At 40.0% G+C, this 23406-nt stretch overlaps 1 protein-coding gene across 4 annotated transcripts in view; it reads right to left on the bottom strand.

Moving 5' to 3' along the window:
• Positions 1-23406, bottom strand: part of AGL (amylo-alpha-1, 6-glucosidase, 4-alpha-glucanotransferase) — a gene marked incomplete at its 3' end in the record, with an annotated part of 112581 nt that overhangs the window by 46012 nt on the left and 43163 nt on the right. For all 4 annotated transcript variants that reach the window (XM_056523312.1, XM_056523314.1, XM_056523311.1 and 1 more), the window contains 4 exon segments: positions 1504-1707; positions 4652-4818; positions 10588-10798; positions 23248-23397. In XM_056523312.1, coding sequence (XP_056379287.1) covers positions 1504-1707; positions 4652-4818; positions 10588-10798; positions 23248-23329 — 664 coding nt within the window.

The following is a 23406-nucleotide window of genomic DNA, read 5'->3' as shown; positions in this document are numbered from 1 at the left end:
TCCCCTATCCTGTGGGTCTCCTTTAATGGGTAGAAAAGGAACTCAGTTCACCACTTGAATGTAGTGCACGGATCTGTGCCTGGCAAGGCACACAGTGTGCAGAAGAAAAAGATGATCCAGCACTTGGAAACGATAGCTTTATTGAAGATCACTTGACACTGTTAAAACCGACCATACCATTAGACGCGTTTCGAGCGCATGTGCTCTTCCTCGGTGGTGTCAATCCGTCTACAGGTGAGGGATTATATACCTGTGCTGGGGGTGGAATAGCCCCATGCACTGTTAACCATTCACCTCCCATAAAACAGATTGATTACAAAGCTTGTTAGAACATATGAAAATATACATAAAACCAACAATGTAAAAACAAATTAGATCAGTATGCATGCGGAGTGAGTCAGAATGTGATATATATTGTTGAATGCACGTTGTGTAACCTAATGTATGTGGTAACAAATATACAAAATTGAGAAGAAGAAAAACCAGCTCACAGCCCTGTAGGTTTCTTCCTATGGAATTTCAGATGTCCCATAGGAAGCACGGAAATAATCCAAGCCGCATATTTGGTGTGAACAGATCCTTAGAAAAATTGCAAATTCCAGCTCCCAAAAAGATGTATAAATTAAAAGTCCAAAATGTATTTCACATGATTGAAATATAGAATTGATGAAAACCAATAAGGTGAATTATAAAAGCATAGCAGAAACGCCGACACGCTTCGAACCATATGGTTTGAAACGCGTCGGCGTTTCTGCTATGCTTTTATCATTCACCCTATTGGTTTTCATCAATTCTATATTTTAATCATGTGAAATAAATTTTGGACTTTTAATTTATACATCTTTTTGGGAGCTGGAATTTGCAATTTTTCTAATGTATGTGGGCTATACAACACGCAAGCTCAAAATACGAGCATTGGAACATGATATTAGTAATACCACCAGTTGAAATAGATATGCTGCTTGTGCACATTTCTATGCTGTACATGGAGGCAAAGTTATGGGATTTAAAATATATGCCATTGAAAATGTAAATGTTTGAGAGAGAAAAGGATGTCTATGCAAGTAACTAGCTGATAGGGAGGCGTTCTGTCAATTTACGTTAGATACGCGCACCCCATCAGGTATGAATACTCGCAGAGAATTATTGTTTCATTATTGAAGAGCTAAAGCAATTCTGGCTCACTCCGCATGCATACTTATCTAATTTGTCTTTCCATTGTTGGTTTTATGTTTATTTTTATATGTTCTAACAAGCTTTGTAATCAACCTGTCTTATGGGAGGTGAATGGTGTATATAATCCCTCACCTGTAGACAGATTGATGTCACCGAGGAAGAGCGCATGAGCTCGAAATGCGTCTGAGGTTATGGTGATCTTCAATAAAGCTATTGTTTCCAAGTGCTGGATCATCGTTTTCTCCTTTAACGGGGCATCAAATGCTTCATGTAAATCCAATGGCGCCATCCTGGGCACATACCGACCATGTCTCGTCTCCTTCTCACCTGTGTGGTTATACACAACGTCTGTGATGCACAACATGTTCCATTCTCTCCTCATCTTCTCCACCAGTTTGCCGACATCGCTCCAGTCATAACTCTGCCCCGGTCTGGAGAAGTCTGGATTAAGTTGCAACTGGTCGGCCAGAGAATAACAAGATCGAGACTTCCCGAGGGTCTGCAGGGGTGTAAAGTGCACCATATTGTAGCCTGCAAAATAGTAACAAAAATAACATTTAAATCAAGTTTTATATTTGTGGTGTTTTTTTATTTTTCAAATTTTCCCTCTTCTCTAAGGCTCCTTTCACACTACAGTTATCATCCTGGAAAAAAAACTCCGTTATTACTCCCGGCAAAAAGTCCTGAAAACGGCCGGCAAAAAATACCATTCATGACGATTGGGATTTTTTTGAACATCCTTTTGCATCGGGCATGTCCGTTTTTTACTAATGTCAGTTATTTTTGCCGGCACAAAAGACGGTGCATGGACTAATTTTTGGTCCGGCAAAAAAAAATAAAATGGGGAAAAACCGGACGTTAAAATTTAATATTGAAGTCTAGGGGAACCGGATGTTCAAAAAAAAAAAAAACCATCCGTTATCATCAGTTATTGTCAGGTTTTATAACATCTGTTTTTGGTACTGAGCATGCTCAGTATAGCTTTAAAAAAAGAGGGTTAAAAACCTGATAAAAAATAACAGATTTAACTGGTAATAGCGGATTATAACAGATGATAACGGATGAAAAACATCAGGTTTTTTAAGAAAAAAAAACATTAAAAATAACGGATGATGGTCATCAGTTATTGCATCCGTTTTTTTTCCCATCTGTTATTGTAAAATAACGGCAAATTAAAAAGCAGGATGATACCTGTAGTGTGAAAGGGGCCTAGGAGTGTTTCGCAACAAGTGTGCCTACCTCCAGCTGTTACTAAACTACAACTCCCAGCATGCCCGGACAGCCACGGCTGTCCGGGCATGCTGGGAGTTGTAGTTTAGTAACAGCTGGGGGTAGGCACACTGGTTAGGAAGCATGTATCTATATTATAAAATTAAATTAAATTAAATTCTTGCAATTTTCATTGTGACCACTAGGCCTAAAACTAATCTGAGATTTCCTGTTCTTTCTGTGATAATAAGGAGGAGGCTGCCGGAAAGTGATCTGAACAGAATTACAGTACATAGAGAAGACAAAAGCTGATGCTCACAGCTCAGCATCCCCCTCCCTATGACATTATCTTTGCTCTGGTCACAGAATATAGCCAGTAACATTTCCCAATTCATTTGAATGGAGCAGCTCCTGTCAATTGTTGCCTATGTCTATGGGGCTTGCTGTAAAGCATATCTCTAAGTGCAGTTAAAAACAGCTCAGACAAGATGGCAGCCTCCATAATAATGTAGGAAAAAAAAATAATTAAAAAAAATTACAATTAGAAAAAAATAACACGTTTTAGTGTCTAGGTGAAACATTCCCTTTAACCCCTTAAGGACCGGAGGTTTTTCCGTTTTTGCATTTTCGTTTTTTGCTCCTTGCCTTTAAAAAATCATAACTCTTTCAAATTTACACCTAAAAATCCATATGATGGCTTATTTTTTGCGCCACCAATTCTACTTTGTAATGACATCAGTCATTTTGCCCAAAAATCTATGGTGAAGCGGGAAAAAAAATCATTGTGCGACAAAATTGAAAAAAAAACGCTTTTTTGTAACTTTTGGGGGCTTCCGTTTCTACATAGTACATTTTTCGGTAAAAATGACACCTGATATGTATTCTGTAGGTCCATACGATTAAAATGATACCCTACTTATATAGGTTTGATTTTGTCGGACTTCTGGAAAAAATCATAACTACATGCAGGAAAATTAATACGTTTAAAATTGTCATCTTCTGACCCCTATAACTTTTTCATTTTTCCGTGTATGGGGCGGTATGAGGGCTAATTTTTTGCGACGTGATCTGACGTTTTTAACGGTACCATTTTTGCATTGATAGGACTTATTGATCACTTTTTATTCATTTTTAAATGATATAAAAAGTGACCAAAAATGCACTATTTTGGACTTTGGAATTTTTTTGCGCGCACGCCATTGACCGAGCGGTTTAATTAATGATATATTTTTATAATTCGGACATTTCCGCACGCGGTGATACCACATATGTTTATTTTTATTTTTATTTACACTGTGTTTTTTTTTTTTATTGGAAAAGGGGGGTGATTCAAACTTTTAATAGGGGAGGAGTTAAATGATCTTTATTCACTTTTTTTTTTCACTTTTTTTTTGCAGTGTTATAGGTCCCATAGGGACCTATAACACTGCACACACTGATCTTCTATGTTGATCACTGGTTTCTCATAAGAAACCAGTGATCAACGATTCTGCCACATGACTGCTCATGCCTGGATCTCAGGCACTGAGCAGTCATTCGGCGATCGGACAGCGAGGAGGCAGGAAGGGGACCTCCCGCTGTCCTGTCAGCTGTTCGGGATGCCGCGATTAGCCGCGGCTATCCCGAACAGCTCGACTGAGCTAGTCGGGAACTTTCACTTTCACTTTTAGCGATCGGCGCTGCGTGCTATTAGAGGCGGGTCCCGGCTTCACTATGACGCCGGGCCCGCCGTGATATGACGCGGGGTTACTGTGTAACCCCGCGTTATATCAGAAGAGCAGGACCAAGGACGTACCGGTACGTCCTTGGTCCTTAAGGGGTTAAGTGCAATATGACGCTATGTGAGCCCTGGAAGAAACAATGGCCCTTATTTACTAAGAGTGTTGTGTAGGTTTCTTTGTGGGTTTTAATTCCCTACAATTTATTTTCCATGGTATTTACTAAGGTTTCCCTACATTTTCCACTTTCCCTACATTTAGCTTTTCTTTTCTCGGGTTTTCCTCAACTCAAATCCAGCACATTTTATGTGGTAACCTTAGTAAATATGTTGGGTTTTTGTGAAAATGTCGGGAACACGCCCCTTTCGGAGACCACGCCTCCTTCCAGCGGTCACGCCCCTTTTTCGGGTTTTCTTAGCAAAGTGGAGAGTTAGTCAGGGTTTTTTCAATTCTGGCGCACAACCCGACAAAACATGTTGGGTTTGCAATAGTAAATGAGGGCCAATGTGTCCTAGCTGGAATCGGATCACGCCAGCCATTGATGTTACCTGACTCCTTGGCTACGCGCAGCCTGTCCTGCCACTCATCAAATGGCCCCAGGCACTTGGAGAGGAAAGTCTGAATGGTGATGCAATCCAAGGGAAGAATACGGTCATCGGCACCAACTCTCAGCACCGGATCCACCACGATGTAACCTTCACCGCTGTTCTGATTGCTGTAGGAGAATAGAAATACAGCTGTCAGAGCGACCATGGGAAAACATATATAGTACAGGGCAAAGAACGTGTGTGCAGCTCACAACCAGGTGTTCAAAGTCACTGTGGCCAAAAGATCGATCCCCACCGATCAAAATTTATAATAATATGGATAAAATATTTGAACCACACCTCAAGAACATCACCCTACTGGGTACATAAATTGATTGGAAACAGCCGATTTGAAACAAATGAAGAAATCTATTAAAATACAATAAAATAATTTAAAGAAAAAACATTAATGTATAAAATAAGTACTGCTGAGAGCAATATTAGATGTTACAATAATCTGCCAAGAGGATGAGATATGAGGTCAGGATATGAGGACGAGATATGAGGTCAGGATATGAGGACGAGATATGAGGATGGGATATAAGGATGAGATATGAGGTCAGGGTATGAGGATGCGATATGAGGTCAGGATATGAGGATGAGATATGAGGTCGGGATATGAGGATGAGATATGAGGTCAGGATATGAGGATGAGATATGAGGTCAGGATATGAGGATAATAAATGAGGTCAGGATATGAGGATGAGATATGAGGATGGGATATGAGGATGAGATATGAGGATGAGATATGAGGATGGGATATGAGGATGAGATATGAGGATGAGATATGAGGTCAGGATATGAGGATGAGATATGAGGTCAGGATATGAGGATAATATATGAGGTCAGGATATGAGGATGAGATATGAGGATGAGATATGAGGATGGGATATGAGGATGAGATATGAGGATGAGATATGAGGTCAGGATATGAGGATGAGATATGAGGTCAGGATATGAGGATGAGATATGATGTCAGGATATGAGGATGAGATATGAGGTCAGGATATGAGGATGAGATATGATGTCAGGATATGGTGATGAGATATGAGGTCAGGATATGAGGATGAGATATGATGTCAGGATATGGTGATGAGATATGAGGATGGGATATGAGGATGAGATATGAGGTCAGGATATGAGGATGAGATATGATGTCAGGATATGAGGATGAGATATGAGGTCAGGGTATGAGGATGAGATATGAGGTCAGGATATGAAGATGAGATATGAGGTCGGGATATGAGGATGAGATATGAGGTCAGGATATGAGGATGAGATATGAGGTCAGGATATGAGGATAATATATGAGGTCAGGATATGAGGATGAGATATGAGGATGAGATATGAGGATGGGATATGAGGATGAGATATGAGGATGGGATATGAGGATGGGATATGAGGATGAGATATGAGGTCAGGATATGAGGATGAGATATGAGGTCAGGATATGAGGATAATATATGAGGTCAGGATATGAGGATGAGATATGAGGATGGGATATGAGGATGAGATATGAGGATGAGAGATGAGGTCAGGATATGAGGATGAGATATGAGGTCAGGATATGAGGATGAGATATGATGTCAGGATATGGTGATGAGATATGAGGTCGGGATATGAGGATGAGATATGAGGTCAGGATATGAGGATGAGATATGATGTCAGGATATGGTGATGAGATATGAGGTCGGGATATGAGGATGAGATATGAGGTCAGGATATGAGGATGAGATATGAGGTCAGGATATGAGGATAATAAATGAGGTCAGGATATGAGGATGAGATAGGAGGTCAGGATATGAGGATAATAAATGAGGTCAGGATATGAGGATGAGATATGAGGATGAGATATGAGGATGGGATATGAGGATGAGATATGAGGTCAGGATATGAGGATAATATATGAGGTCAGGATATGAGGATGAGATATGAGGTCAGGATATGAGGATAATATATGAGGTCAGGATATGAGGATAATATATGAGGTCAGGATATGAGGATGAGATATGAGGATGAGATATGAGGTCAGGATATGAGAATAATATATGAGGTCAGGATATGAGGATGAGATATGAGGATGAGATATGAGGTCAGGATATGAGGATGAGATATGAGGTCAGGATATGAGGATAATATATGAGGTCAGGATATGAGGATGAGATATGATGTAAGGATATGAGGATAATATATGAGGTCAGGAAATGAGGACAAGAGCATCATCGTTGTTTTTCCTCTCCCAAAAGATGTAGGTAGGAAGACCAGGCATATATATATATATATATATACACACACATACAGACACAAAGGATGTCACACAAAGGATAAAAGTACACAAAACAATGATGAAAGTAAATAGAAAAACTTTCCAGTGCCCCTGAAATGAACAGACATGTAGAAATCCTGCAGAGAACACAGGGGAGGATTTCCTAATAATCCCTTTCTTGTTCAGCCCACAGATGTCCAGAGGTCAGATCTTCTTTAGCAATGGTCTCCTGTTACAGATGGGGGCAGTGGGGGAGGTCTCCTGCTTCAGCCGGTCGCCTTACAGCCAAATAGAGCTCTAGTGTGAAGTGTTTGGGAGCAAAGGGCCGATCTTTGGATCATACAGAATTATTTACACACATATATATATATATATATATATATATATATTGCTAGAAATAGGAATCCGCGGACTTCCAGCTGTTGCAAAACTACAACTCCCAGCATGCCCGGACAGCCAACGGCTGTCCGGGCATGCTGGGAGTTGTAGTTTTGCAACAGCCAGAGGGCCGCAAGTTTGGAGACCACTGCTTTAAATCAATTATTTCCCCAACCTGTGGCTCTCCAGCTGTTGCGAGACAACATCTCCTATCATGCCATGACAGCCTGTGGCTTTTTGGGGCATGCTGGGAGTTGTAGTTTTGTAAAAGTTGGAGAGCCACAGGTTAAAGGGGTATTCCAGGAAAAAACTTTTTTATATATATATATCAACTGGCTCCAGAAAGTTAAACCGATTTGTAAATTACTTCTATTAAAAAAATCTTAATCCTTTCAGTACTTATGAGCTTCTGAAGTTAAGGTTGTTCTTTTCTGTCTAAGTCCTCTCTGATGACGTGTCTCGGGAACCGCCCAGTTTAGAAGCAAATTCCCATAGCAAACCTCTTCCAAACTGGGCGGTTCCCGAGAGAGGTGTCATCGGAGATTACTTAGACAGAAAAGAACAACCTAAACTTCAGAAGCTCATAAGTACTGAAAGGATTAAGATTTTTTAATAGAAGTAATTTACAAATCTGTTTAACTTTCTGGAGCCAGTTGATATTTAAAAAAAAAAAGTTTTTTCCTGGAATACCCCTTTAAGGAAACACTGCTTTATATAATTTGCATTGTATGTATGCCAACCTTCAAGTTGCTGAGAACAACCCTCCCCTCCACCAGTCCCAAATCTGCCAGGAAAACAAAAGGCATCAGATCAGTCAGTTCTCCGGGAACTTCCTCGGGGCTCCTAACAATGGGCACTGATTTACATTCTGTGCATTTAAATGGCGGAGGTGCAAACACCATCGGCCTGTAGTCACTGGCTATGGAAACGGATTAGTGCGAAACTAACATTTATTAATATAACTGCAGCATCCATGTTCACGAAAGCTGCCTGTAAATAATGAGATTCCATTAAAGGGGTACTCCGGTGAAAAACTTTTTTCTTTTAAATCAACTGGTGGCAGAAAGTTAAACATATTTGTAAATTACTTCTATAAAAAAAAATCTTAATCCTTCCAGTACTTATTAGCTGCTGAATGCTACAGAGGAAATTCCTTTCTTTTTGGAACACTGATGACATCACGAGCACAGTGCTCTCTGCTGACATCTCTGTCCACTTTAGCAACCATGCATAGCAGATGTATGCTAAGGGCAGCATGGAGGCTCAGTGGTTAGCACTGCTGCCTTGCAGTGCTGGGGACTTGGGTTCAAATCCCACTAAGGACAACAATAAATGAAGCGTTATTATTATTATTATAATAACGTCAGCAGAGAGCACTGTGCTCGTGATGTCATCAGAGAGCAATACAATAGAATTTCCTCTGTAGTATTCAGCAGCTAATAAGTACAGGAAGGATTAAGATTTTTTAATAGAAGTAATTTACAAATATGTTTAACTTTCTGCCACCAGTTGATTTAAAAGAAAAAAGGTTTTCACCGGAGTACCCCTTTAATTGTTTAGGGTTTTTTGTTTTTTTTTGCAATTAGGACATTGGGAAAGGATAACAGTAACATTTACAATAAGTATATGCCTAGAATGTAGCACTGATCACTAACAACCCAATTAAAGGGGTACTCCACTGGAAAACATTTATTTATTATTATTATTATTTATTTTATTTTTTTAAATCAACTGGTGCCAGAAAGTTATACAGATTTGTAAATGACTTCTATTAAAAAAATCTTAATCCTTCCAGTACTTATTAGCTGCTGTATGTTACACAGGAAGTTCTTTTCTTTTTGAATTTCTTTTCTTTCTGACCACAGTGCTCTCTGCTGACACCTCTGTCCATGTCAGGAGCTGTCCAGAGCAGGATAGGTTTTCTATGGGGATTTGCTCCTACTCTGGACAGTTCCTAAAATGGACAGAGGTGTCAGCAGAGAGGAAATCCAAAAAGAATAGAACTTCCTGTGTAACATACAGCAGCTGATAAGTACTGGAAGGATTAAGATTTTTAAATAGAAGTAATTTACAAATCAGTTATATACTCGAGTATAAGCCGACCCGAATATAAGCCGAGGCCCCAAAAACCCAGGAAAAGTTATTGACTCAACTATAAGTCTAGGGTGGCAAATACAATAATCCCCTCATGTAATCATCCAGACCCCCGTCATCCGCTGTCCGGGCATGCTGGGAGTTGTAGTTTTTAAACCTCTGGAGGTCCGCAGGTTGAAGATCACTGCGGCCTTAGTCATCATCATTTTTTGGAATGAATGGTGTCAAAAAGTATAATAAGGCAAAATACTAATATAATGTAATTAGTCACAGTGCACAGATCTTTCATATAAGCTGAGCTGTCTGGCTTGTAGCTGTGATGTCACCTCACTCTCTCTGAATGCAGTGTGCTCCCGTCCCTGCTCCCCTGCTGTCTGCTTGGGACATGGCCAGTGATCTGAAGGGGGGGGAGCTTGTATTACAGCTCATTAGATTAAAGGGGTATTCCAGGCAAAAACTTTTTTTATATATATCAACTGGCTCCGGAAAGTTAAACAGATTTGTAAATTACTTCTATTAAAAAATCTTAATCCTTCCAATAGTTATTAGCTTCTGAAGTTTTCTGTCTAACTGCTCAATGAGGATGTCAAGTCCCTGAAGCTGTGCATGATGGGAGAATATCCCCATAGGAGCTGGACAGCTCCCGGGACGTGAGTCATCAGAAAGCAGTTAGACAGAAAACAGCAACTCAACTTCAGAAGCTAATAACTATTGGAAGGATTGAGATTTTTTTAATAGAAGTAATTTACAAATCTGTTTAACTTTCCGGAGCCAGTTGATATATAAAAAAAAGTTTTGGCCTGGAATACCCCTTTAAGTCAGAAGTGAGCTTGTTCTGACTGAAATTACTGTGACTGAGAAAGGAATCCTGCTGTGTTATCTAATGAGTCATAAATAAAAGGAGCAGTAATATGAGCTTCCCCTCTTCACATCACTGGTCTCGTCCTGAGCAGACAGGAGGGGAGAGGGGAGTGTGAGGTTCTGTTGCAGCTATAGGCCTGACAGTTCAGCTGATATTGAGAGATCTGTGCACTATGGCTAATAGCATTATATAGTAATAGTAGTATAATAAGTTGCTTCGTTATACTTTTTGACACAATACACAGGTTGTTTCTTTTTAAGGACAACCCCTTTAATTTTTTTATTTTTTTTTACTTACGATTGGTTAAATCGATACTGATATGATCCAGCCATCTGCAAATCGACTTTGCAAAACTTGTCGGAATCTTCCTCCCGGCCACTTGGGTTGTGCCATTGCAGGGGATGGAAGGTCTGGCGGTCATAGGTAGCGCCGGGAGGTGGGTAGTTGGTGTAGACATTGACGTCTTTCCCCTGTAAAGTGGATCCCAGCCGGAACTGAAGCTCAAACCCTAAAAGAAGAAGAAGACAGCGAGATGAGCCTTGGTCACTGTGACAGAAGGCAGGAACACTTCTTTAGGCCAGAGTTTCCCAACTAGGGCTCCTCAGTGTTTTCCAAACAGGATGCCACCAGATGTTGCAAAACTACAACTCCCAGCATGCCCGGACATGCAATATGACATTCACCTCCACCAGGCTATAATAAAACAAGTGTATGACACTAAAAGGTCACCTCCAGGCGGGTTAATGCAATGACCGCTAATATTAGCCTGTCCTGCGAGTTATAAGTCATCGGTGTCTTGTTTCTAAGGGCAGTGACTCCAGGGGAATATCTGTCCTAAATTAACTTGGCCTTTTACCAACACAGAGATGTCGGCGGCATTAAAGAAGGTTAGATATGTGGTTCATACAGGATGGAGAGAAAGATGTCTCCACTATGCAGGACAAGACAATAAAAGTCAGCAATTCTATCTATCTCATATCTATCTATCTATCTATCTATCTCATATCTATCTATCTCATATCTATCTATCTCATATCTATCTATCTCTCTCATATCTATCTCTCTCCTATCTATCTATCTCTCTCATATCTATCTGTCTCATATCTATCTATCTATTTATCTCCTATCTATCTATCTCCTATCTATCTATCTCCTATCTATCTATCTCCTATCTATCTATCTCCTATCTATCTATCTGTCTCCTATCTATCTATCTGTCTCATATCTATCTATCTCATATCTATCTATCTATCTCATATCTATCTATCTATCTCATATCTATCTATCTCCTATCTATCTATCTATCTCCTATCTATCTATCTATCTCCTATCTATCTATCTCTCTCATATCTATCTGTCTCATATCTATCTATCTATCTATCTATCTATCTATCTCATATCTATCTATCTATCTATCTATCTCCTATCTATCTATCTCCTATCTATCTATCTCCTATCTATCTATCTATCTCCTATCTATCTATCTGTCTCATATCTATCTATCTGTCTCATATCTATCTATCTGTCTCATATCTATCTATCTGTCTCATATCTATCTGTCTCATATCTATCTCATATCTATCTCCTATCTATCTATCTCATATCTATCTATCTCATATCTATCTATCTCATATCTATCTATCTATCTATCTATCTATCTATCTATCTCCTATCTATCTATCTCTCTCATATCTATCTATCTCCTATCTATCTCTCTATCTCATATCTATCTGTCTCATATCTATCTATCTATCTATCTGTCTCATATCTATCTATCTATCTCATATCTATCTATCTCCTATCTATCTATCCATCTAATATCTATCTATTTATCTATCTATCTCATATCTATCTATTTATCTATCTCTCTCATATCTATCTATCTCCTATCTATCTCTCTATCTCATATCTATCTGTCTCATATCTATCTATCTATCTATCTGTCTCATATCTATCTATCTATCTCATATCTATCTATCTCCTATCTATCTATCCATCTAATATCTATCTATTTATCTATCTATCTCATATCTATCTATTTATCTATCTATCTCATATCTATCTATCTCATATCTATCTATCTATATCATATCTATCTCATATCTATCTATCTATCTATCTATCTCATATCTATCTATCCAACTCATATCTATCTATCTATCTCATATCTATCTATCTCTCATATCTATCTATCTCCTATATATCTATCTATCTCTCTCATATCTATCTATCTATCTCTCAAATCTATCTAATATCTATCTATCTATCTATCTCATATCTATCTCATATCTATCTATCTATCTCATATCTATCTCTCTCATATCTATCTATCTCATATCTATCTATCTATCTCTCTCATATCTATCTATCTCTCAAATCTATCTAATATCTATCTATCTATATTTCTGTCTATCGATCTCATATCTAACCATATTCCAAAGAAGGGAAGCAGCACTCCAATTCAAAGTAGAAAAAATGTGTCTTTATTCACCCATCAAGATTTTATCTTGATGGGTGACTAAAGACACCATTTTTCTACTTTGAATTGGAGTGCTGCTTCCCTTCTTTGGAATATGGTTGGATGAAGGTTCTGGAGTTTGGACCTATTGAGGATGAGCACCCACCTGTGACTATAAGTCACGTTTACAGTGCCGGTTCCCTTCCCTCTCTTTTTGCTTTCTATCTATCTATCTATCTACATATCTCATATCTATCTATCTATCTATTTATCTATCTCATATCTATCTATCTATCTCTCATATCTATCTATCTCATATCCATCTCTCTCATATCTATCTCTCTCATATCTATCTCTCTCATATCTATCTTTCTATCTATCTCATATCTATCTCTCATATTTATCTATCTCATATCTATCTATCTATCTATCTCATCTCTATCTATCTCATATCTATCTATTTATCTCATATCTATCTATCTCATATCTATCTCATATCTATCTATCTCATCTCTATCTATCTCATATCTATCTATTTATCTCATATCTATCTATCCATCTCATCTCTATCTATCTCATATCTATCTATTTATCTCATATCTATCTATCCATCTCATCTCTATCTATCTCATATCTATCTATTTATCTCATATCTATCTATCTCATATCTATCTATTTATCTCATATCTATCTATCTCATATCTATCTCATATCTATCTATCTCATCTCTATCTATCTCATATCTATCTATTTATCTCATATCTATCTATCCATCTCATCTCTATCTATCTCATATCTATCTATTTATCTCATATCTATCTATCCATCTCATCTCTATCTATCTCATATCTATCTATTTATCTCATATCTATCTATCTATCTCATCTCTATCTATCTATCTATCTATCTATCTATCTATCTATCTATCTCATATCTAGCTATCTTTCTTATATATAGGTATGTAGCTAAAACTAAAAGAAAAATATCCAGCACAACTACCTAATACACGGGTGCCCGCTGTTGTGGCAAATACAGAGTATACAGAAAACAAGGTTGCAGCAGCACTCTTGGTCAAAAAATGGAGGCGCTTAGTGCATTTTTTGATCAAAACGTGTCCCCCCCATCCCCCACGCGAACGTGGCCTCGTTTCGGATAGGACCCTAACACATTTCACTCACCTCTGCTGGGCATATGGCCTCTGACAGGGTGACATGTTGGATCCACTATCAATTTAAAACACCTCCTGTGAAATAGGGAGGGGTGCACGGCTACAGAGGGGGCCACTCCTCCCGAAATTGCACAGAAAGAAAAATAGCCAGCACAACTACCTCATATCTATCTATTTACTTATTTATTTCTCATCAACGAGACCCAGACCGATCAAAAGTTTTGACATCTCCAACATATCAAAAGTGTTTTCAAGTGTTTCCCAACCAGTGTGCCTCCAGCTGTTGCAAAACAACAACTCCCAGCATGCCCGGACAGCCAAAGGCTGTCCGGGCCATGCTGATAGTTGTCGTTTTGTAACAGTTGGGCACCTAGGTTGGAAAGCCATGCTTTAAAGGGGTATTCCAGGAAAAAAAAAATTATATATATATATATCAACTGGCTCCAGAAAGTTAAACAGATTTGTAAATGACTTCTATTAAAAAATCTTAATCCTTTCAGTACTTATGAGCTTCTGAAGTTAAGGTTGCTCTTTTCTGTCTAAATCTTCTCTGATGACACGTGTCTCGGGAACCGCCCAGTTTAGAAGCAAATCCCCATAGCAAACCTCTTCTAAACTGGGCATTTCCCGAGACAGGTGTCATCAGAGAAGATTTAGACAGAAAAGAACAACCTTAACTTCAGAAGCTCATAAGTACTTAAAGGATTAAGATTTTTTAATAGAAGTAATTTACAAATCTGTTTAACTTTCTGGAGCCAGTTGATATATATAAAAAAGTTTTTTCCTGGAATGCCCCTTTAAGGGAAACTTACTTGGCAGTGTAATTCATAGTAAGACGATATTATTCTGTCACGGTATAGTTTGGTAAACGTATGGCAGTATTATTCTGTCACGGTATAGTTCGGTAAACGTATGTCAGTATTATTCTGTCACGGTATAGTTCGGTAAACGTATAGCAGTATTATTCTGTCACGGTATAGTTCGGTAAACGTATGGCAGTATTATTCTGTCACAGTATAGTTCGGTAAACGTATGGCAGTATTATTCTGTCACAGTATAGTTCGGTAAACGTATGGCAGTATTATTCTGTCACGGTATAGTTCGGTAAACGTATGGCAGTATTATTCTGTCACGTATAGTTCGGTAAACGTATGGCAGTATTATTCTGTCACGGTATAGTTCGGTAAACATATGGCAGTATTATTCTGTCACAGTATAGTTCGGTAAACATATGGCAGTATTATTCTGTCACAGTATAGTTCGGTAAACATATGGCAGTATTATTCTGTCACGGTATAGTTCGGTAAATGTATGGCAGTATTATTCTGTCACAGTATAGTTTGGTAACGAATGGCAGTATTATTCTGTCACTGTATAGTTTGGTAAATGTATGGCAGTATTATTCTGACACGGTATAGTTCGGTAAACGTATGGCAGTATTATTCTGTCACGGTATAGTTCGGTAAACGTATGGCAGTATTATTCTGTCACGGTATAGTTCGGTAAACGTATGGCAGTATTATTCTGTCACGGTATAGTTCGGTAAACGTATGGCAGTATTATTCTGTCACGGTATCGTTCGGTAAACGTATGGCAGTATTATTCTGTCACGGTATAGTTCGGTAAATGTATGGCAGTATTATTCTGTCACGGTATAGTTCGGTAAACGTATGGCAGTATTATTCTGTCAGGGTATAGTTCGGTAAACGTATGGCAGTATTATTCTGTCACGGTATAGTTCGGTAAACGTATGGCAGTATTAATCTGTCACAGTATAGTTCGGTAACGAATGGCAGTATTATTCTGTCACTGTATAGTTTGGTAAACGTATGGCAGTATTATTCTGACACAGTATAGTTCGGTAAATGTATGGCAGTATTATTCTGTCACGGTATAGTTCGGTAAACGTATGGTAGTATTATTCTGTCACGGTATAGTTCGGTAAACGTATGGCAGTATTATTCTGTCACGGTATAGTTCGGTAAACGTATGGCAGTATTATTCTGTCACGGTATAGTTCGGTAAACGTATGGCAGTATTATTCTGTCACGGTATAGTTCGGTAAACGTATGGCAGTATTATTGTCACGGTATAGTTCGGTAAACGTATGGCAGTATTATTCTGTCACGGTATAGTTCGGTAAATGTATGGCAGTATTATTCTGTCATAGTATAGTTCGGTAAACGTATGGCAGTATTATTCTGTCATGGTTTGGTTGCACTATTCTCTATCACTGTGTTTCTATTAGTCATGGTATGGTGGTTGTATTATTCTGTCACTATATGGCACCATTCTTCAGTTACTGTATGACGTAGTATTATTTTGTCGGGGGTATGTTGGTGTTCTTTTGGTCACTCTATGGCTGTTTGTCTGATTGTTGTGTTGTTTTGTCTATTCCCTATGTATACTTTTAGGTTTGGGACACATATATAGCACTCGTAGCGTATTTATGTAACAGTCACTGGACCTAAGAGACTATTTCAAGGCTACAGCATATAATAGAGAGGATTGATATATTTTCTGACCTTTCAGAGGGCAATGTAAATAGTTTGTAGCTCTTCTACATGATGGTTCCGTATTCTCCTTTAATATAATTCTTTGGCATCTTCACTGCTTTGGGTTATTTTTAAGCACTGGCATTTAATGGAAATGGATAGCGGCCTCATCCCAGGTGGAGCCTTCAGAACCTCTAGACTCTGGGTCTCCAGACTGTGGACCTTCAGCTACTGCAAAACTACAATTCCCAGCAAGCCCGGACAGCCGTTGGCTGTCCGGGCATGCTGGGAGTTGTAGTTTTGCAACACCTGGAGGTCCACAGTTTGGAGACATAGGATGTAGACATATAGGCACCATTTTTCATTTGGGGCAGATGTACTGGGCATAAATACAATGTATTGGGTGTTTTGGGTCCATGGGATTTATGCATTATACATATTAGAAAGTGATTTCTTAAATGGTCATTGGTTCATTCATGTTCCCTTTTATTCTTTTTTTAGGCTCTTTTTTTTTTAATAAGGCACATCAGACAGACCAAGTGGGTGCTGGGGCCTCACCAGACAGACCAAGTGGGCGCTGGTGCCTAACCAGACAGACCATGTGGGCATTGGGGCCTCAAGAGACACACCAACGGGGCGCTGGAGCTTCACGAGACAGACCAACGGGGCACTGGAGCTTCACGAGACAGACCAACGGGGCACTGGAGCCTCACCAGAACAATCAAGTGGGCGCCGGGGCCTCAACAGACAGACCAACAGGGCGCTGGGGCCTCACCAGACAGACCAAGTGGGAGCTGGGGCCTCACCAGACTGACCAAGTGGGCGCTGGGGCCTCAAGAGACAGACCAACGGGGCGCTGGGGCCTCACCAGACAGACCAAGTGGGTGCTGGGGCCTCACCAGACAGACCAAGTGGGCGCTGGGGCCTCCCCAGACAGACCAAGTGGGCGCTGGGGCCTCAACAGACAGAACAACGGGGCGCTGGGGCCTCAACAGACAGAACAACGGGGCGCTGGGGCCTCACCAGACAGACCAATGATTTCCACCCTCCCCAAAATCAAACACTAATAGGAGATGTGTCTGATCATGGGGATGTCTGGGACCGCTCTCCCAAGTGATCGGACCCCCGCAATCAGACACCAATGCCCTATCCTGCGGATAAGTGTCTTTTCTGCAGCTTATTTTACTATCCATTGACTTCGATAGGTCACCAAATCAGCTGCAGAAAATATGCAGCAGATACTGTACCTTAAAAGAGGACTTGACATGTAGGATTCCTGGAAGTGGCTCGCTCCCTTCTCCATAATAAAATAAGCACGCATATACAGCAAGCCGTGCATGTTTATGGTGACGGGAAATATCTGTCGGCTAAATGTTGCGCATGCCTTTAGCTTTGTGGCTTGTGACTTTTTTTTAATATATATATATCAACTGGCTCCGGAAAGTTAAACAGATTTGTAAATGACTTCTATTTACAAATCTTAATCCTTTCAGTACTTATGAGCTGCTGAAGTTGAGTTGTTCTTTTCTGTCTAAGTGCTCTCTGATGACACCTGTCATGGGAACTGTCCAGAGTAGAAGCAAATCCCCATAGCAAACCTCTTCTACTCTGTGCAGTTCCCGAGACAAGCAGAGATGTCAGCAGAGAGCACTGTTGTCAGACAGAAAAGAACAACTCAACTTCAGCAGCTGGTAAGTACTGGAAGGATTTAGATTTTTTAATACAAGTAATTTACAAATCTGTTTAACTTTCTGGAGCCAGTTAATATATAAAAATAATTTTTTTCCTGGAATACCCCTTTAACAGGATATAGAATGGTAACACATTATTTCATACACCAGTGATGTACACCATATTTTACTTCCATTAAAATATTAAAGGATTGTGTAGCTTTTGATGGCCTGTCCTTAGGGCAGCTAGGAGTCAGGGCTCTTTTGATCAGCTGTGTGATGTGGCCCCATCACTGGTGTGAGCCCTGCAACCCCCCCCCTCAGGGTTCACATCCCCCCCCCCCCGCAGGGCGGATTATAATTGCAAACACTGTACTATTGGTAATGGTGGTGCACGGTATTACAGTGTTATCCCATTCTAGTGAACGGATCAAGGACGTAGAACAATGTTTCCCAACCAGGGGGCCTCCAGTTGTTGCAAAACTACAACTCCCAGCATTCCCGGACAGCCTTTTTTTCCTTGCATGGAAAAAAAAGTGAACGAACACAGCGAATATGCGAATTTCTTGAACATAGGACAAATAATCCTCAATATATTCGCGAAAGATCGAGACTTCGAATATGGCCCCTCCCGCTGATCACTAGTAACCAGTCAAAGTCCAGCTTTTATTTTTTAGAGGCCTTTTTTAAAGTAAGAGCTAAAATCTAATTGGTTACTATGGGTAACTTTCCTCTGCCCAAGGTTATGATTAAAGGGGTACTCTGGTGGAAAACTTTTTGTTTTAAATCAACTGGTGCCAGAAAGTTAAACAGATTTGTAAATTACTTCTATTAAAAAATCTTAATCCTTCCAGTACTTATTAGCTGCTGAATACTTCAGAGGAAATTCTTTTCTTTTTGGAACACAGAGCTGTCTGCTGACATCATGACCGCAGTGCTCTCTGCTGACATCTCTGTCCATTTTAAGAACTGTCCAGAGTAGGAGAAAATCCCCATAGAAAACATGCTGCTCTGGACAGTTCCTAAAATGGACAGAGATGTCAGCAGAGAGCACTGTGCTCGTGATGTCAGCAGAGAGCACTGTGTTCCAAAAAGAAAAGAATTTCCTCTGTCGTATTCAGCAGCTAATAAGTACTGGAAGGATTATGATTTTTTAATAGAAGTAATTTACAAATCTGTTTATTTTTGTGGCACCAGTTAAATAAAAAATAAAAAAGTTTTCCACCGGAGTACCCCTTTAAAGGAGTACCGTAGTCTTAGACACTTATTCCCTATCCGCAGGATAGAGGATAAGTGTTTGATCGCAGGGAGTCCAACCACTGGGACCCCCTTGAGATCTCCCGTATGGGGACCCAACAACACGCCCCCTCCATACAGCTCTATGGGAGAGGCGGTGATGCATCTCCGCCTCTACCATAGAGAAACATGGAGGGGGCGTGTCGGGGGACATGCCTCCTGCACGGGAGAGCCGCAGCAGAACCGGGGCCCCATATGAGAGATCCTGGGGGGTCCAAGCATTCAGACACTGCAGATAGGGGATAAGTGTCTATGGCTGCAGATTTCCTTTAAAGGGGTTATCCAGGAAAAAAAACTTTTTTTTTACATATCAACTGGCTCCAGAAAGTTAAACAGATTTTTAAATTACTTCTATTCAAAAATCTTAATCCTTTCAGTACTTATGAGCTGCTGTCTAAGTGCTCTCTGATGACACGTGTCTCGGGAACCGGCCAGTTTAGAAGCAAATCCCCATAGCAAACCTCTTCTACTCTGTGCAGTTCCCGAGACAAGCAGAGATGTCAGCAGAGAGCACTGTTGCCAGACAGAAAACAACAACTCAACTTCAGCAGCTGATAATTATTGAAAGGATTAAGACTTTTTAATAGAAGCAATTTACAAATCTGTTTAACTTCCTAGAGCCAGTTGATATAAAAAAAATTTTTTTTTCCTGGAATACCCCTTTAATCTCCCGCCATGTTTTCCTTGTGCAGGGTGGTAAATGTTTGCGGTGGTATCTTCAGAGGGTAGAGCCAGATGATCAGTTCCCGTCTTTACATGGTAAACAGGCAGTAGACTATACGTTAACCTTCAGGATCTGACTCCATGGATTACAGGACAATTAGCACATGTTAAGTAATTGTAAGGAGTCAGCAGGTGGGATAATAGAAACAAAGGCGGCAGCTGGGGGGGCGCTGGGATCAGACGAATATCCTATACCATCCTCCATATTGTCTATCCGGAGAGTAATCTGCATGCGTTTCTCTCGTGTCGCTGTCAAATAATTGAATATGTGAAAGGTTGCACTGTGACACTTTGGTATAAAACAACTACTGTCTCTTCTGCAAACACAAAAACGTAGCTGTCTGCAGTTTGGCATTTTGCAATTGCTTTTTCATTGCGAGTGTTGACATTGCGAGTGTCGTAACAGCAACTCGTTCTTGTTTTATTGCAGCGGATCTCGAATATCCACTCGAATACATCGGACAATTGCTAAAAAGACAATCCCCAGATACTGCTATCCCAGCGATCGCTTACACATGCAGGGCTATAGGAAAGTTCCGTTAATTCACTGTCTATGGTAGTGTTTCCCAACCTGGGTGCCTTCAGCTGTTGCAAAACTACAACTCCCAGCATGCCCGGACAGCCTTTGGCTGTCCGGGCATGCTGGGAGTTGTAGTTTTGCAACAGCTGAAGACACCCTGGTTGGGAAACACAGGACTATAAACAGATAATAGGGCATTTTTATACAAGATTTGAAAATTCTTTGTCGCAACATGTCCTAATCTAATATTAAAGGGGTATTCCAGGAAAAAAACTTTTTTATATATATCAACTGGCTCCAGAAAGTTAAACAGATTTGTAAATTACTTCTATTAAAAAATCTTAATCCTTTCAGTACTTACGAGCTTCTGAAGTTAAGGTTGTTCTTTTCTGTCTAAGTGCTCTCTGATGACACGTGTCTCAGGAACCACCCAGTTTAGAAGCAAATCCCCATAGCAAACCTATTCTAAACTGGGCGGTTCCCGAGACAGATGTCATCAGAGAGGACTTAGACAGAAAAGAACAACATTAACTTCAGCAGCTCATAAGTACTGAAAGGATTAAGATTTTTTAATAGAAGTAATTTACAAATCTGTTTAACTTTCTGGAGCCGGTTGATATATATAAAAAAAAGTTTTTTCCTGGAATTCCCCTTTAAGGTTTAGTACTTTCTGGGTGACCCTAAAAAAAAATTCTTCTTAAGTTTTAAATAAGGTATGAGCACATTCATGCCTATAGGATCTGCTGCAGATTTAATGATGCGGGTATCAGTGTAACTGAATGACCGAACATAGCATCAAATCTGCAGCAGATCCTGTCCGTGTGACTGTGGCTTAAGACCGCATTCATATTGCATAATTCCAACCGTATGTTTGTAGATGCAACTTCGGGTGTTGCGAACGTAACACATTGCGCACATCTAGAGACTTCTACACACTCCAAAACAAGCGTTTCCCAATAGGCATGCCTCCAGCTGTTGCAAAAGTACAACTCCAAGCATGCTCAGACAGCCTTTGGCTGTCTGAGCATGCTGGGAGTTGTAGTTTTGCAACAGCTGGAGACACACTGGTTGGGAAACACTGATGCAGAGGAAGCAAAACACTGAAAAGGAAGCTGAAATTACTTATTTTGTAAGGGTACATTTACATGTACAGGATATGCTGCATATTTTCTGCAAATTATTTAGATACCCATTGAAGTTAAAGGGGTATTCCAGGCCAAAACTTTTTATATATATATATATATATATATATATATATATATATATATATATAAACTGGCTCCGGAAAGTTAAACAGATTTGTAAATGACTTCTATTAAAAAATCTTTATCCTTCCAATAGTTATTAGCTTCTGAAGTTGAGTTGCTGTTTTCTGTCTAACTGCTTTCTGATGACTCACGTCCCGGGAGCTGTGCAATTCCTATGGGGATATTCTCCCATCATGCACAGCTCCCGGAACGTGACATCATTGAGCAGTTAGACAGAAAACTTCAGAAGCTAATAACTATTGGAAGGATTAAGATTTTTTAATAGAAATAATTTACAAGTGTGTTTAACTTTCCGGAGCCAGTTGATATATAAAAAAAAGTTTTGGCCTGGAATACCCCTTTAATGCGTATCAAAATAAGCAGCGGAAAATACGCAGCAGATTCTCTATGTGTGAACGTGCCTTGAGGGTAGGGTCACACATTTCGTATTTGGCTGCATATTTTCGGCAGCTGATTTTGCGACCCATTGGCATCAATGGCTAGGAGAATACGCAACAAAATACCGCAAGTATGACCCTAAGGGTACGTTCACCCCTACGTATTTAGTGCTGCTGGTTTTCCTACCCGTTAAAGTCAATGGGTACCAAAATCAGCTGCAGAAAATATGCAGTAAACTACACAGCAAAATATGGCATGTGTGAACATACCCTAAGGGTGTATTCACACATGCCGGATCTGCTACGGATACGAAGTTGTGGATCCATAATTGTAAAATCCACAGTTGCAGATTTTTCAAGGCAGCCACTTTGTTGACAAAACATCAAACATACGTAAGAATCTGATTTGTAAAAATTTGCAGTTTCGTATCCACAACTGGAGGATTTATAACCAGAAATTGGCAGCCGGCTTGCAAATACGCACCCTAAGGGTAGGGTTACACGTGCCGTATTTTGCTGCTGTGTATTTTCCTACCCATTGAAGTCAATGGGCAGCAAAATATGCAGCTAATTTTGCTACCCACTGACTTCAATGGGTAGGAAAATCCGCAGCAGCGAATATGCAGCAAAATACTGCACGTGACCCTACCCTTAGATGGTATTCATAATGCATAATGCAGTTGTAAGTCCCGGTGCAACATACCACCGCAGTTCTTGAGACAAGAACCGTTTGAGTCTATGGACCAGGGAGCCTCCAGCTGTTGAAAAACTACAACTCCCAGTATGCCCGGACAGCCTTCGGCTGTCCGGGCATGCTGGGAGTTGTAGTTTTGCAACAGCCGGAGGGCTGCAGTTTGGGGACCACTGCTTTAAATCAATTATTTCCCCAACCTGTGGCTCTACAGCTGTTGCAAGACAACATCACCTATCATGCCATGACAGCCTGGGAGTTGTAGTTTTTGCAACAGCCCAGAGTTTTTACCTTGTTCGAGCCGAAAGAGTCTCTTATCCAACTTCTCCATGTCGTTGAGCATCAGGACCCGGATCTGCCTAGTGGACTGCATTGTGGTTTCCAGGCTGGGGTTTCCTTGTCAGATCGAGGGCAGCTGGGACATAGAAATAGTAGTGACCCCTGTAAAAA

Source organism: Hyla sarda, chromosome 6, assembly GCF_029499605.1.
Source record: "Hyla sarda isolate aHylSar1 chromosome 6, aHylSar1.hap1, whole genome shotgun sequence".
Lineage (NCBI taxonomy): Eukaryota > Metazoa > Chordata > Amphibia > Anura > Hylidae > Hyla > Hyla sarda.
This window is presented reverse-complemented; position numbering and strand designations above follow the sequence as displayed.